This window comes from Notechis scutatus, chromosome 14 (assembly GCF_049901735.1).
Source record: "Notechis scutatus isolate UNSWTSFEM ecotype Mainland chromosome 14, rNotScu1.2, whole genome shotgun sequence".
Lineage (NCBI taxonomy): Eukaryota > Metazoa > Chordata > Lepidosauria > Squamata > Elapidae > Notechis > Notechis scutatus.
Genome location: NC_142022.1, coordinates 1,844,112 through 1,861,148, shown reverse-complemented (window position 1 = coordinate 1,861,148; position 17,037 = coordinate 1,844,112). Strand labels below are relative to the sequence as shown.

At 48.4% G+C, this 17,037-nt stretch overlaps 1 protein-coding gene across 1 annotated transcript; it reads right to left on the bottom strand.

Annotated features, from left to right (window-relative positions):
• Positions 1–324: 324 nt before the first annotated feature.
• ANKRD34A (ankyrin repeat domain 34A) lies at positions 325–14,483 on the bottom strand. Its single transcript, XM_087943128.1, has 2 exons — positions 14,404–14,483; positions 325–5,347 (listed from the first exon to the last, which is right to left on the bottom strand). Exon 2 carries the CDS (start codon positions 5,247–5,249, stop codon positions 3,699–3,701), a length of 1,551 nt encoding a protein of 516 aa, XP_087799254.1. The 5' UTR covers positions 5,250–5,347; positions 14,404–14,483; the 3' UTR covers positions 325–3,698.
• Between the last annotated feature and the right edge of the window lie 2,554 nt (positions 14,484–17,037).

Genomic DNA, 17,037 nt, shown 5'->3' with positions numbered 1-17,037 from the left:
TTGCTAAAATTTTTGAAGGCCACCCCTGCTTGCCGGAGCGTATTTCTAGATCCTGATGCCATGGGAGGCTCACCAACCTTAAAGTTGGTGTGTTTAAATGTAACCCTAGATTATTATTATTTTTAATCTAGATTTTTTTCCGTCTGGAACCACACGGTGCCAGCCCCGTAAATCCATCTGGAACGGAAAAGGTTGAGGTTGAAGGAAGGAAGATTTGCTGCCTAACTTTATCTGTCCAGATGTGGCATGGGAAAGCTGGACCCGTCTTAAAAGTTGCCAGCCATTTGGGGGGAAGGGTGTACAGGTGGTCCTTGACTTAAAACGGTTTAGTGGCCGTTCAAAGTGAACGACGGCACTGGAAAAACGTGATTTATGACCCTTTTTCATAGTTTCATGTGATCAAAATTCAGATCTTTGGCCACTGGTTCGGATGGGGGGGGGGTCATGTGATCCCCTTTGGCAACCTTTCGATAAGCAAAGGTTTTAATCCTGACTGCGGTCATAAATCGAAAACTACCTGTTCTAGGGCAAGAAGACAGGTTTGCGTAACAGCTGCATTGATTAGTTTAACGACGGTGGCGAAAAAGGTTCTCAAATTAGGTGCCACCTAGCCACAGTCCCCATTGTGGTCGTAAGCTGAGGACTGCAGAAGCGGAAACTTGCAGACCCAAAGTGCAACATTTGTGCAGGAGTAAGAAAGGATGATTGTAAGAGCAGGGCGGGGTGGATTAAAGACTTCCAAGGTCCCTGGTTTTCTGAAAACTCTAGTTTTCTGTATTCTATTCTGCAACAGGCAAGTCAAGAGCGGGCCAAATTGATAAATTTATGGGTCTGGTGCTCCAAGGAGGCAACGGCACCCAATGTTGTCATTTAAAAATGGCAACTCGGGCAAGGAGAAATCTGCCCCACTGGCCACTGTGAAGTCCTCCCCAAACTGCTCCATCCATTCCCAGATCCGAGTGTTACGAAGGGCACGTTTGTGCCAAATTTAGGTAAAGGGTTAGGGTAGATACCCTGGGTGACAAGCACCTTCCCCCATCAATACAGCGGTTTCTGCACCCCAGGACAGGGCTCGGATGGAGCAGACAATGGGCAGGGGTCTTCAAGTGGGGTTCCAAGTTCTGCTTAGAAGGAGCAGGCCGGGTCCAAACTTGCCACATTGCCAGGGGCCCCCCAAAGACAACCAAGCCTCTTTGAGGCATGGATAAGTAGAAGGAACCTCCCCTTGGCCATTTCTAAGTTTTAGAAATGCATAACACTTTCAGTGTTTTTCCAGACGTGGCCCCTTTAAGACGGGCGGACTTCATCTCCCAGAATTCCACAGCCAGCAGATTTCTACCCAGCCTCCTTGCGCTGGCTGTGGAATTCTGGGAGAAGAAGTCCACCCATCTTAAAGGGGCCACGTCTGAAAAAAACACTGCTCTGACCAAACAAATTCTCTTGATGGAATTAAGGAATGAAATTGGAACACAGTTCTGGAAAGCAACAGAAAATCCTCAGTTAACAGGAAGGTCGAAGATCGAAGTTGCCAAGTTGGAAATCCAAGGTCCCCTATGAAGGGACGACGGCCAGGAGAGACGAAGACATCCAAGAAATCCCGTTGGGGCTTCAAAATCGGGGTGCCATCCCTGAGTCTCGCCAGTCCAGGTGGAAAAAAAATAAAATAAAAGCAAAATATAAGCTCCGAAGAACCTTTTTAAACTGGCCACCCATTCCTCTGGATCTGTTCTCAACCACAGTTCTGGGAATGAATTCAAGAACTCGAACCTACTTCCTGTCGATTTAAATAGAGAAGAAAGCCGTGTCTGGTTTTAACCCAGAGAAACCACATATTCCATCTTGGAAACGGTATTTTTTTGGAAATGTGTTGACATCATCGAAATCGTGAGGTGCATGTGAGGTTCTTGCTGCTGCCGTGATCATTTAACAGCCAAAGTGAAGTTCAAGAGCATCCGGAAGACCAAAAATAATCCATGCTGGGTCAGAAATAATCCCCAAAAGTCTCAAATTCTTCTCCAGAACATTGAAGACCTCCACTTGAAAACTTTCCTACTGGAGGTGATGCAAAAGAATTAAAGAGAGTTTTGGTTTTTAACTTCTCAGTCCTACAAACTGGAGGGTGGGTAGACCCTCCCCCGTTCATCTCTCCAACTTGAACCCCAAACCCTGAGTCGTGACTCTCATCAAATAAAGCCGTCAGAAGAAATGGAACCTCACAGAATCCAGTAGGGAAGAAAATAGCAGTGGCCCAGGACAAAAATATTTGGTTCAAGTTCTCGTTCAGTAAGGATAATTGAAAGAGCGAGTAAATCTATTGCAGTCTTCCTCAAACTCAGGAACTTTCAGCTGTGTGGACTTCAACTCCCAGAAATCTCCCCCCGTAGGAGAAGGAGTGGCAGAACCCAGGAGCGGAGTGAAAAGAGGCCTCAGCATAGAATCCCTATGTAGTCATAAGCGAACTAAGTCCAACCTCCCTTGAGTGCCACTGACTCTCATCTAACTATCCAAGCGGGCTGATTCTTAGTTGAAAAGATTCCCGTGCGTTGGCTTTTAGCAATAAAGCAGCTTCGTTGAACCTTCATGGGTGGACCTGGTCTTCCTTGCCTGCCACCAACTTCATCTCATTGAGGTTGAGGAACACTGGTCTACGGATCTGAAAAGGCAGAAGGCCCCAGGTTTGACCTGGAGGACGAGAAGGAGGCAGGTGGGTGCTGCCATGCATGGAACATCTTCACACCTGTCGCTTCCTGGTTCTCTGCAACCAAGTAATTTCTTGAATTTTCTGCGGTCTCTTTCCATTCCACGCATACCCTTGTACAGATTGTCTCTCAGGTTACCAGAGCCAGCCGGAGGGGCAAAGTGCTTTCTACAGCCCGTGAAAGTGCTTCGTTGGGGAATGTTATTTATGACACACCCTGGGAGGAGGAGGGGGGGCAAAACAGGGTCATAGGTAAATTACATAGGGCAGAGCCAACTGCACTTGGGGAAAAGTGCCAACATGTTGCTCCTAATAAATAATTGGATTTCTTTTGAAACTTGACTCAAGGCTCATGAATTAATTAGGGCGTTCGTCGGAACCCTGACACCTAGATCCACAAGACAGGAAGCTATCTTGTGCCATTCATCTCAAAAGTCCATCCAGTTGCCCAAGAGTTTAAGTCCCCCTATAGATGGAGGAGTGGCAGAACCAGGAGCAGCGTGAAAAGAGGTATCCACATAGAATCCCTATGTAGCCACAAGCAAACTAAGTCCAACCTCCCTTGAGTTTGGACCTCCACTTAAGGAACCATCTTGAGTGTTGTGTATTCTGCCTTCGCCGTAGCCAACTCTGCATCCAAACCACAGAAAGAGTTATCTAGATATCAACCACCTCCTATTTTCACGGCCAACATTTTGTCGGAGATCTTCCTATCTCAAAATCTTGAGGGGTGACTTTCCTCAGAGTTGTAGTCACTGGACAACAACTTGTGAATTGCCCGGCCCTTTCAAGATCCTGTCTCTTCATTCATGGTGGTTTTCAGGTGCTGCTTCCAACTCCAGGTTTAGAAAGTCAAGTTCGGATAGGATTCTAAATGTGGCCGCTACAAGGTAGAACACCAAACGAGAGAAGGGAGGAAGACAATGGAAACCCAACTATGAAGACAGGGGTGGGCCCTCTAAACTTCAACTAGGCCAAAGACAAAAGAGTAGGGTTGGTTTTAGGTGGCCACCGAGTCCCCTTGTGCAATCAAGCTCTGGAAACTGACCAGCTGCTTCATCTGCTCCGTTTGCATGGAGTGTCTTCGGAGGAGCCGCTTGGTCTTCGGGGAGGAGGGAGCCATGGGGATCAGCCCCTTGTGGGCTGGGGAAGGGGGCTTCCCATTGGTCCGGATGTCACGGAGGGGAGGGTGAGGGTTGAAGTGCAGTGGGGGCAGGAAGCCCGGGCGGGTGTGGGCGATGTGGTCGAGGAGCAACGTCCCGGAGCCCCTTCGCTCCAGGAGGCCTGGGGCCCTACGCCGGATGGTGATCGGGGAGATGGCATTGGGGATGCTCTCAAGGCTCTCTCGGGAGGAGCTGTTGGGCAAGGTCAACGGAGAGGCGTTGTACCTCCTCCTCTCCAGCGAAACCCGGCCAGACTCTGGAGAACCTGGGATGGATTCGGGACAGAGGGAATCCGACTCCAAATGTTCTGAGCAGGTCAACTTGTGATGGGCCACACTTCTGGAACTAGGAGCCTGGAGACCCTCTTGAGCTTCTGGGGCTGTGTTGTGTCGAGAGAGGGTCTGGTGGAGGTGTCCCAACTGGACCTTCTCCGCCCAGGAGGAATCCAAACCTGAGACCTCCTCTCCGGATCCTGGCGGGGTGCCCATCTTGAAACAGGAAGACTCCTGGCCTTCCACGCTGTGTCTCCGGGACAGCGGAGGCCTTTTGCCGATGCTCAACCCATTCATCTCGATCCTCACCCGATCCTCTGGGCTCCGGGCTTTCTCCTGGTAGGAGGCGGCCAAGACCGAGGGGGCCACCAAACCCCATGGCTCAGAGTTCAGTCTCTTCAGCGGCTTGGGATGGCTTTTGGGGTGCAGCCCCGAGGGCCCCTTCTCCTCCATCTCCTTCCCCTTGGCGTGGGGCGAGCAGCTGAGCCGTGTGGCCAGGCTGAAGTTGAAGACATCTCGTTCCTCTTCCTTCTCGCTGCTCCCAGGGGACTGTGACGTGCGGAGCTCAATGTCCGACGGAGACATGCACAGGGCGGGCGGCTGCTTGTCCTCCACGCCGGGAGACGGCGGGGAGTTGAGGTACTGCTTGGTCTTCTTGGTCCCCGAAGGGGAGGTGTCAGTGGTGATGATGATGACCTCTTTCCCCTTGGCTTTGCAGGCATCCAGGAGCACCTGCAAGGTTGCCCGGTTGCCCTTGTTGATGGCGTACACCAAGGCTGAGGCACCCGCATAATCCTTGGCGCTGGGGTCGGCCCCGTGGTTGAGCAGGACGGTGGCCACCTCGGCCCCAGCGCCTTCCGCGCAGGCGTGCATCAAGGCGGACTTGCCCGTCTTGTCGGGGATGTTGGGGTCGGCGCCGTTCTCCAGCAGGTACCGGACCATGCGGGGTTTGTTCTGGGGGTCCTCGTAGGGGGCCACACAGGCGGCAATGAGCGGGGTCTCCCCCTGGGTGTTGCCCTCATTGATGTAAGCCCCGCCTTCCAGCAAGAGGCGGGTCAGCCGGAACTTCCCTTGCCAGACGGCTTTCAGGAGGGCGCTGCCTTCAGTGTGCACCATGGTGGGTGAGGTCGAGTTGCGGTGGCCGCCAGGCCAGGGGGGGAGGAGGGAGGCCGTCAGAAGGCCGAGACGGACATCGCAAAGGCTGCTCTGGAGACCTGCCAAAAGAGGAAGACCAAGGCATGAGGGCACACCGGTTTTCTATGGCCCAGAGATGTCCTGATGCATTGCACACCAGGACAACTAAACACCAGGACAATTTTTCCCCACATGCTATTGCTCTGCTAAACCACTCATTCCCACAACATTGTCAAACTATTTATTAACGCTGTATTACTATTATTCCTTTCATCCTTCCTATTAGCTATCTCCTTTTCTACTTATGACCATAACCTTGTGGCTTGTATCTTTATGGTTTATACTGTTTTATTTAGTTTCCTTGAATGATTTGATTGCTTATTTAGTAAACTATGACTATCACTAAGTGCTGTATCTTATGATTCTTGATGAAGGCATTTTTTTTTTTTTTTTTTATGTACACTAAGAGCTTATGCACCAAAGACAAATTCCTTGCGTGCCCAATCACACTTGGCCAATAAAGAATTCTATTCTATTTATTCTATTTAATCTATTCCATTCTATTCTTTCTGCATTCTATTTCCTATCCTATCTTATCCTGCATTCTATATTCAATTCAATTCTAGTCTAGTCTAGTCTATTGGTATAGTCTTTGATTTATCACTCCTGGAAGGAAAGACTTTTCTGGCAACTGCAAGGGAGATAGACTGGATGACCTCAGAAGGACCCCTTTTTGAAAAGTCGCAAAGCTTAAGTCTGATTCATTTTAAGGTAACCTGGTCCTCCTTCAAGGAAATAGTATGGTGGATATTTTTAATTAGGCCACAAGTTGCTCTTTTCAGTGCTATTGTAACTTCAGTCCTAAATGAATGGCGGTTAAGTTTAGTCCCCTTCTTTAAAAAAACACTAAAAGCAAACACAAAAGAGAACAGGAAAAATTGAAATGGATTAGCCAGGGATTGTTAAAATGTCATGGACGTTACTGCTTGTCATGCCCTTGGTAGAGCTGGACTCTGAGGGAGAGGAGGAACAGCCGACAGGCTCCGGAGGTTATGGAGGAGGCTGGGGAAGGGCAGAGACCGGCTGGGCAGTCAGAGGAGGACCCAGGCCCATCCCCTATTCATCCTAGGACACGCAGGGAGGAATGGAGAAGGAAACAACTTGGCTTGCGAGAGAGGAAGCGGCCATGATCCCCCTCATTAGTTGCAGCTGGGGAGACTAGTACATAAGAGAGACGATTACAACACAGCGTTGCCAGAAGCAAAGCACGTGTTATTTTGGGCTGAAGTTATCTTGGTTGGCATCCTTACAACAGACTGTGCCTTCTTATCTCCTTGAAGTTGGTGGTTTACTTATCCTGGTCCGTTGCGGAAATTCTGTCATTGTAGTTTGTTTGGGTTTGTTTTTTTTTCACCTCTACCTGCTCATTAAGTTCGGACTGTATTGCTTTCTTTTGAAGACTATTTTTTTGAGTACGTTTTATCTCCAAATGAGAATTATTGAACAGTAGGGCCAAGTTGGAGGCATTAAAGGACATTTATTTACGTTTTTGGATTTTGTTATGCTTGTGTTACACGCCGGGTCATCACACTGCTTTCTCATATATCATTAAGTAAGTGTAGGTATTAAATATAGGTAAATCCTTCACTTACAACCACCGTTGAGCCCAATATTTAAGTGAAACTTTTGTTAAGCGAGCTTTGCCCCATTTTTATTACCTTTCTCGCTGCCGTTATTAAGTGAATCACTGCCCTGGATAAGTTAGTCACACGGTCGTTAAGTGAATCTGGTTTCTCTGTTGACTTGGCTTGTGAGGAGGTTGCCAGAGGGGATCACAAGACCCCAGGATGGCCACCATAAATATGAACCAGTTTCCAAGTGATTGAATTTTGCTCACGTGACCATGGAGAGGCTGTAAGTGTGGGAAACGGTCATAAGTCACTTTTTTTCTGTACCGTTGTAACTTTGAATGGTCACTAAATGAACTGTTGTAAGTTTGAGGACTACCTGATAAAAGGCTGCTTCCAACTGATTAGTTCCGATAAGAACGAGCCTTGCCAAGGTTTTGCAAGGCTGCCAAGAACAACAGATAAATTTCCTAAACAATAAATCAAGGAGTCTCCAAATGCCTACTCAGATATTCTAAACATCCACCAGGGTCGAGTATCAAACAACTTTGCCTTCTGCAAAGAATCCCGGTCTCTCAGGCTGGCTTTTATCTCTTAAGGGAGGGGCCATTACCTTGCAGCCTTACTCCCGAGTCACCCATGCTGCTGCAGTTGCTCTTTCCTTCGAGTAGCCCTGCACGCACACACGCACTGGGCACAGGCTCCTCGGGGGTCTCTTCCTCACTGCTGCCTCAATCTCCAAAGGTAGCACTCCCACTCCCTGATGGTCCTGGCCCCATCCCTGCCTCACACGCAGGCCCCTCCTCTGAGTCCTCGCTCTCCAAGGCCTCGGCTGTCCGCACCTGCGGCTGATGAACCACAACATGGAGAGGAAATCTGGAAGAGCCGTGCAGCAGTTTGGAAGCGGAAGTACATTCCAACTCTTATCTTTAAAAGGCTGTAACTAAGCTACCAGAGCTTTTGCCCCGAGTATATTAAATTGGAGAACGTGAAGGATGGCACCCAGCCTGTGAAGGTGCTCAATTGGAAAATCTGATTGATGACACACCCGTGGGGGAGGGGGGAAACAGGGTCACAGGGGACTGTTAAATTACATAGGCCCGAGTTAGTTTCACACAGGGCAAGGCCAGTATGTCGCCTCTAATGAATCCTTTGAAGTTGGTTGAAGTTTGGCTCGAGAATGATGATTTCATTAGGGCGATTGCTGGAATCCTGACATTATCTTCACTTTACAACAACTGAAGTTAGTGATTGTTCAATGTTACGATGACACTTTAAAAAAGCATTTTATGTCTAGTTCTCATCCTTGCGACATCCCCATGGTGACATGATCATGATTCAGGCACTTAGCAACCAATGTTTATTTACAACAAGCTGGGATCCCCTGACCACCATTTGTGACTTTCCCAGCCGGCTTCCGACAAGCCAAGACAATGGGGGAAAAGCCAGATTTGCTTAATGATCGCATGATTCACTTAGCTGCAGTGATTCACTAAATAACGGTGGCAAAACGGTCGTGCCTTGCTTAGCAACCAGAAATTCTGGCCCCAACTGTAGTCGTAAATTGAGGACTACCTGTATTGCATACCACGTAAGAACCATCATTGTTGGATTAAAAAGGAATATTAAGAACCATGGACAATAATAAAGAGTCTATAAGAGTCTATCTTGGTTTAGGTATCTCATAAATTAAAATATTGTTTTGTGCCTTGATTAGTCAATATGTTAGCTACAATAATATTTCATTCTCCTTAATTCCAAGTTGCTTCTCTCCTTCTCTCCATCTATCATTTCTTGTCCTGCTGTCATGCCCCTGTTGGAGTCTGACTCCGAGGGAGAGGAGGAACAGCCGACAGGGAGTGGACGTGTGGCTCCGGTGGTTGTGGAGGAAACTGGGGAAGGGCACAGTCGGGCTGGGCATTCAGAGGAAGACCCAGGCCCATCCCCTCTTCATCCTAGGACATGCAGGAAGGAGCGGATAAGGGAGCAACATGAGTGGCGTGGTCTATGGGGGAGGAAAGGGCCTTGATCCCCTTCATGGGCTGCAGCTGTGAGGACTGTTTAAAAGGACAAACTGCACATAGCCCAGTGCTGGAAGCAAAGCATGAATTATTCTTGTCGAGCTTATCTGGGTTTTCGCTTCCTCCCAACTGTGGTGACTGCATTATCTGGTAGAAGTCTGCAATTAATCATCCTTGCCTGTCGTTCAGTGTGGTTTGTGTTGGCTTTTTTTTATTTCAAATTAACTTTATTTTGGGTGCAGACTGCATTTACTGCCTCTATAAACTGTTTTCTTTAAGAGTTTGATATCATTCCGAGGATAATTGGACATTGGGGCCAAACTGGAGGCATTAAAGGAACTTTATTCTATTTTTGTGACTTGGTTATTTTTGTGTCACGCCCCGGGTCATCACACCTGCCTTCTGGTGCTCTGGAAAACAGGTTGACCCCCTCTTCCATGAGGCAGCCCCCCCACTCAAATACTGGAATACTGCTATCATGTCCCCCCTAGTCCCCCCCCTCTCTTTTATTTTATTTCAAAAGGATTGCACCTTGTTTGACTGGCTCTTTCAGCTCTCCAAAGTGTTGGGGTTTTGAAGATGGATGAGCCATTTGGATTGAGTGGCTTTTTAAGAATTGAGACAAGAAAGCAAAACTGTGTGTTGGGGGGGCATATAGGTGTGTGTGTGTGTGTGTGTACACACGCGTGCGCATGTATATGAACGACCGTGGCAAAACAGCTCATAAAATCAGGTATGACTCTCTGAACTTGGCCTAGCAACAGGTGGCTGTTGCGGCTGTGAATCAAGGACGACCTATATAAGCCGAAGCTGAGTCGAAGTCTTGACTTTCCACTGTTACCGTGTTTCTCATATAATAAGGCCGGGTCTTATTTTTTTTTGAGCCCTGAAAAAATGGCTAGGTTGTCTTTTCGGGGCTGACTTAATTCCCCCCCTTGCATCTTCGGGTGGGCGGGCGGCGACAGCTTGGATGTTGACCTCGGCATTGGTGGGGCACTTCATATCGGGGTCAACGCAGGCAGCACCATATCCGGATGTGCAACAAAAGTACTTCCTAACGGCAAGCCCCCTCACCATTCCCCCCCCCCATTTCACATGTTTTAATATAGGCCTTAATTTGGGGGGAGGGGCTTAATTTCATTTCATGCCTATAAAACATGCTGGGACTTCCTATTGGGGGAGGCCGTATTGTTGGAGAAACAGGGTAGTCACAACTCAGTCTGCCCCGAAGCAACCATGCCTCACAAAAACCATGGGCATATCAGGCTTACATCTATTTTATTTCATTTCATTATGTTTTCCAGGCATGCTCAGTTAGCGCTCATCAGGGGTGGTTTTCAGACAAACCACCCAAAAAGAGCCATTTCACTGGGGTCGCCGGAAAGCTGGTTTCAGATGGGTGGTGAAATGCAGGCGGGGATTAAATAGGAATAGAATAGAATAGAATAGAATAGAATAGAATAGAATAGAATAGAATAGAATAGAATATTGGAATGAAGAATAGAAATAGAATAGAATAGAATAGAATAGAATAGAATAGAATAGAATAGAATAGAATAGAATAGGATAGGATAGGATATTGGAATAAAGGAATAGGATAGGATAGGATAGGAACGGAACTGGAAGGGACCTTGGAGGTCATCTAGTCCAGCCCCCTGCTCAAGCAGGAGAACCTAAACAATCTCAGACAGGTGTCTGTTCAGCCTCTTCTTAAAAACCTCCAGTGATGGAGCCCCCCACGATTTCTGAAGCTCCCCCATGCTCTTTGAACCAGTGGCTGGATGGACCAGGTGCCCAGGATGCCTGGCCTAGGAAGGGAGTTCTAGTCCTCCCCTCCGCCCAGTCTCTGGCACCACCTCTCCCTAGGACCCTCCCTAGGACTAAAGGCTGACACCCACCTGAGAGTTCTCCATCGTTCAGACATGTGTTTGGCCCAGCCTGTCCTGGGGCTCTGCAAACTCCTCAAAGTCCTGATCATTATATCTGGTTAGGACAGGGCAGGGGGGGGGGGTCAGCCACTGGATGCCAAAGGGCCCCGACCTGCCTGTACTACTCTGCCTCTACTACTCAAGGTTCCTGGCCAACCAATTTTCAAGTACTTAAATGGCCAGTTGCAAAATAAACCAGCTGTAGTGTCTATGGAGATTCTCAGCCACCCCGGTCCTGGTTGTCCCAAAGGTGCCAAGGAACTGGACTTCCTGTTTTTTCCTTGAAGATGTTTCGCTTCACATCCAAGAAGCTTCATCAGCTCTGACTGGATGGAGGGGAATGGAAGGATTGACACTCCTTTGGTCATTTGCATCCTTTTTAGGGGGTTGTTGAGGCCACTTGAACGTTTATCTGTGTCCTCAGGATCCAAGTGGCCTCAATGACTCTCTAAAAAGGATGCAAATGACCAGCTGCCCGCAAGGAGTGTCAATCCTTCCATTCCCTTCCATCTGGTCAGAGCTGAAGAAGCGTCTTAGATGAGAAGCAAAACATCTTCAAAAGAAAAAAAATCAGAAAGTCCAGTTGCCTCTTGAAAAAAAATGCCCCTTTGGGACAACCAGGATCTGGATGATGACTGAAGAATCTCTACCGACTTTTAGCTATGCAATTTGGGATGAAAACCCTTGGAATGGTATGGGAGTAGGAAACTATTTCCAGAGGAAAAAAATTGCGGACTACAGGAACCTTTTGCACCACTCAGGTGACCCCGAGGACACAGTGGCCTCCACAACCCACTAAAAAGAACACAAATGACCCGCTGTCTGCAAGGAGTATAAATCCTTCCATTCCTCACCATTCAGTCAGAGCTGAAGAAGCTTCTTGGGTGGGAAGCGAAAGACCTTCAATGAAAAACCAGGAAGCCCAATTGCCTCTTGAAAAAAAAAAAAAAAAAACACTTTTGGGACAGCTGTAGTGTTTTGTTTTGTTTTTATTCCAGTGTTTCTCAACTTTGGCATCTTGGAGATGTGTGGACTTCAACTCCCAGAATTCCCTGGCTGGGGAATTCTGGGAGTTGAAGTCCACATATCTTTAAGCTTGCCAAGATGGAGAATCACTGCTTTATTCCCTTAGAGCAGGGGTGTCCAACCTTGGTAACTTTAAGACTTGTGGACTTCAACTCCCAGAATTCCTCAGCCAGCTTTGCTGGCTGAGGAATTCTGGGAGTTGAAGTCCACAAGTCTTAAAGTTGCCAAGGTTGGACACCCCTGCCTTAGAGGAACGCTGACAATTAGCGGTCCCCAATATTTCTGGCACCAAGGACTGGCGGGAGGGGGAAATGATTTCAGGCACAACCTAGCTTCCACGCGTGGCATATAAAGCTTCGCTCGCTCAGCCACGGCTTGTGCGGACTGGTTCTGAACTGGCCATAACCCGGTACTGATCCCACTGCCCAGAGGTTGGGGGCCCCTTGCTGGAGGATACTTTCCTTCCCAACAAGCCACTTCCCAATTTCTATTTTTTTAATTTTTAAAAAATGAGGATTTTTATCCATGAGAGCAAAATTAAGTTGTTTCACCAGAACCCACAGGCACTTAATTCAGAGGAACTATTTTTGGAGATGTTCAAAGCAAAAAATCCTCCATCTGGTTTGCAAACAGATTTTATTTTATTTTTATTATTTTATTATTTTATTTTATTATTTTATTTTTATTACTTTATTATTTTATTTTATTATTTTATTATTATTTTATTATTTTATTTTATTATTATTTTATTTTATTATTATTTTTTATTTTATTTTATAATTCTATTCTATTTGCTTTATTTTATCGCCTGAGAAACAAGCGAAGGCTGAGGAATTTACTCATACCAGCAATTTCCTAGTCCGACTTCCCACACTCATTTTCCGAGTCCCCCTTAGAGAGGCACTCAAATAAAAACTGTGAAAGCTTGAAATCCAAAGATCAGGAAAATGTGCCTCTCACACTAGGAGAGGAATAAGCTCTCTGGTTTCATTATTTTAGGAATCCCCAGCAATTTTATTCTGAGCCAGCGTGGCTCAGAAATTAGCAGCAAATTTAATTTATCTTTTATTCCTCATCGCCATGGTAGCTGCTGCTGCTGCTGTTGACACAGACATATTTAAAAGCAAATTTCTTTGAGGAGCATCAAAGGAGCATCTGGCTCAACTCACATTTTTTCACAGAAGCCCAATTCTTAAACCTGAAGGAGCTTCATTAATGGGTCATTAATGTGAAGGTTGGAAAGAAGCGAATTTGGCTGTTGAAATGCATTATTTTTTTTTGCCAAAATAATAATACTAATAATAATAACATCCTTCTCAGAAGGAAAAAAGCAGAATCTGGCTTCAAGGGGGCTCTAAAGAGATCCACTGATATCCCTGTCACGGATTCCTCAAGGATCAGAACCCGGTCAAATCGATCCTTAGTGGTGGCATTTTAGTTATCAATAGAATGTTAGGCTTTGTGTGTTAGGAGGATGTGAATTTAAAAATAGAGCAATTTAAAATCTCTCCCCCCCACCTTCTCTCTCTCTCTGTCTCTGTCTCTCTTTTGTCTCTCTCTCTCTCTCTGTGTGTGTGTATATACACAAATGTATGTGTGTGCGTGTCTGTGTCTCTCTGGGGAGTGTCGACTCTGCTTGAGTTACATAACTGCACAAAAAAAGTGAACATTTTGATGAATTTCTGGTTGCTTTCTCCAAAAGGGAAAAAGCCGGGTGCATTTGCCCTCTTCGGATATCATCCACCAACTCCTGTTTTTCCTCTCTTCCTCCCCCTTAAAAAAATAAAATAAACAGGTGCTGCAAAGCCGATTTAAGGCCTGGCTGGAGAGAATTTTTTTCTTCTTCAGAGAAACAGAAATAGAAACCTCTCCCCCACCCACCCACCCCCATCACCCCCAAAAAGCCGGATTGGCCAATGAAAATAGAAGCCTCGGTGTAACTGATGCGGCGCTCAAAGCAGCCGAGACGCACCGGAGGCAGAATTGGGAAGGGAGGGGAATTGCGGGCGGGGGTGGGGAGAGAGAGAGAGAGAGAAAGAAAGAGGATGGGAGCGGGGGGGTCCTGATCCTGTAGAAAGATCCACGGGGAAGCAGCAGCAGCAGGGAAGGGTCCTGCGAGATGGAGAGGGAGGGTCGCCTGGGAGGAAGAGATAAGGGAGGGTTGCGGGGGAGGCTGCAGGGGAGGGGCTTCCCATCGTCCTCCCCTCCCCCGCATCTAAAGGGCCGGGGGCGCCCTGCAAGCGAAGGGTGGGAGGGGGTGTCAAGCGCAGTTTTGAGCATCCCGGCGGCTGCGCGACTTGGAGCATCTTTGCCCGGGCGAGCATCCTTCAAGCAGCATCTTCTCACCTGGTGCCAACTTGGCTTGGAAGCGCGGGGGGAGGGAGGGGGCGTCCCAGCAGAGCCCCCACACACACTCCGACCCCTTTGAGGACGCTCCAGCCCTCCCAGCCCGCCCGAGCCGGTCCAGGTGAGCTGCCTCGCCTCGCCTGCCCCCCCCCCCGGCCGCCTCTCCTCCACCTGCGGGACCCCTTACCTGCCTTTGGTTGGCCTCGGGGCGGGGGACGGGCGCTGCGCCGCCGCCGCCGCCGCTCGCCGGGGCTGCCTGCTCCTCGGCTCCGGGAGGCGGACTGAGCCGGGCTGGGCGGCCGCAGCGCCGCCTCCTTTTGCGCATCAGACACGTGGCCGCTTCCCGGCTGGCCCCCCGGCCTGGCAAGAGGGTCGGTCGGTCACTCGGTCTCCCTCGGTCCGGACGGCCCTGCAGGAGCAAGGAAGGCCGTCCCTGGCCGACGCAGGTGAAGGCTTAGAAGGGATGCGGCTTCTCCTCCGTGGGGCTGCCCAGGGTCAGGGAGGGAAGGCTGGGTCTGTGAGGAGCCTTGGGCCAGCCGAGACTGGGCCGGGGTCTTCCTTCCCCCTTGGGCCAGCTGTCCTTAGAAAGCTTTCCTTCTTCCTTCCATTCCCAGAATTCCCCAGCCAGCAAGGTTTGAAGATGTGTGGACTACAACTCCCAGAATGCTGGCTGGGGAATTCTGGGAGCTGAAGTCCACTCATCTTAGCTTTCCAAATACAAACGGGGGAGGGGGGGATACTGGGAGTGAAGCCCACCCCAGCCTGGCTGAGGAATTCTGGGAGTTGAAGTCAACCTTTAAAGAGGCTGACTTTTTTGGAACTATTGCCATCTGGCAGCCGGTACAGGATAATAATAAAAACAAGCACAAATAGGCTGAAAAACAGCTTCTATCCCAGGGCAGGAGCTCTTTTGAATTCTGCTGTATAGTGCAGTGTTGGTGCAATGTCGGGGGTTTTCGGTTCAATGTGTGAAGGGTGGAGGATGTGTGTTTGTGTTTATTTCCATGGTCATGATGTGCACTGAAGATGGTGTTTGATTTCGTTGTGCAAGGTGCAATAAAGGAAACTAACTAACTAATAAAAACAAGGACAAATAGGTTGAAAAACGGCTTCCATCCCAGGACAGTAGCTCTACTGAATTCTACCGTAGAGTGCAATATGAATGCTATTATCAGGGGTTTTCAATTCAACTGTATATAGAATGTGAAGGATGTGTGTTTGTGCTTTATTTTCATAGTTATAATAATGTACACTGAAGATGGCATTTCATTTTGTTGTACGAGGTGCAGTGACAATAAACTAAACCTCTGATGAATGACGTAAAAAAAAAAAGCAATTGTTGCTCTCAGACTTTGCGAAATAAATATGTGATCCCTGATTGTGCTGGCCTGTTTCTAGAAATAAAACCAAACCCGCGTTAACAATCCTTACCTGAGCCTTGTGCCTTCAGGTTGCCTTTCCTGTCCAGTTAAGAGACATGAACTCGAAGAGAAGAGAGCATCAGTGGCAGAGGTGCTGCTCAGAAACCGATGGGAAACTGCTGGGGACCTTCTACCACTGCACCGTAGAGAGCATTTTAACTTACTGCACCTCTGTGTGGTTTGCCAATTGCACAGGGGCAGATAGGATGGCACTCCAGAGGGTGAACGTCATTGCCCAGAGGATCCTGGGTTGCCCTCTCCCCTCTTTGGAAGAGCTTTACGGCTCCTGCTGCCTTAAGAAAGTTCAAAACATCCCCAAAGATCCATCTCATCCTAGACACCCTTTTTTTTTTAATGATTACCATCTGGCAGACAGTACAGGACAATAAAAGAAACAAGGTCAAATAGGCTGAAAAACAGCTTCCAACCCAGCGCAGTAACTCTGTTGAATTCTACTGTCTAGTGCAATGGTGGCTAACCTTTTTCGGCTCGCGTGCCAAAAACTGTGTGGGCATGTGCCAGCACCCAGAAGGCAATGCGTGCTGCCCCCCCCCATGCCCTCTGTGCATGCACGTGCAACACCCCCCATGCACGCACCATGCCTCTGCGCATGCACATGCCATCCCCCTGCGCCATGCATCTCTGCGCATGCGTGCGAGATCCCCCTGTGCATCGCGCACCTCTGTGCGTGCACGCGAGACCCTCCCCCTGCGCACTGCACATCTCTGCGCCCCCCCCCACCCCCGCACATGCTTGTCAGATACCCGGCAATCAGCTGTTGGGTGGCGTTATGCGCATGCGCAGTGGGGCTCTTCCGGGCGACCTCTCACGTGCCGGTAGAAGTGGCCCACTTCCGGTTTGCCATCCCGGGTCAATATCAGGGGTTTTCAATTCAATGTATAGAATGTGAAGGACGTGTGTTTGTGTTTTATTTTCATAGTCATCATGTACACTGAGGATGGCATTCAATTTTGTTGTACGGGGTGACCCCCAGGGGACCCTGCAAACCGTTATAAATATGAGTCAGTTGCCAAATGTCTGAATTTGGATCAGGTATTCATGGGGATGCTGCAACGGTCGTAAGAGTGAGAAACGATCATAAGTCACCTTTTTCAGGCCCATTGTAACTTTGAACGGTCACTAAATGATGTGTTGCAAGTTGAGGGCCACCTGCAATTTTTTAACAACCGGTTCTGTGGGCGTGGCTTAGTTGGTGGGTGTGGCTTGGTGGTCATGTGACTGGGTGGGCATGGCCAACTCGACATCACTCATGTCAAGGGGCGCTTCTCCTCGTCTGGCCTCTCATGTCAGTGGGGATGCTGCAACAGTCATAAGTGTGAAAAATGGTCATAAGTCGCTTTTTTCAGTGCCACTGTAACTTTGAATGGTCACTAAATGAA

Bases quoted from the DNA above. Each gene is read 5' to 3' on its own strand.
- ANKRD34A (XM_087943128.1), bottom strand. From the start codon at position 5,249: ATGGTGCACACTGAAGGCAGCGCCCTCCTGAAAGCCGTCTGGCAAGGG.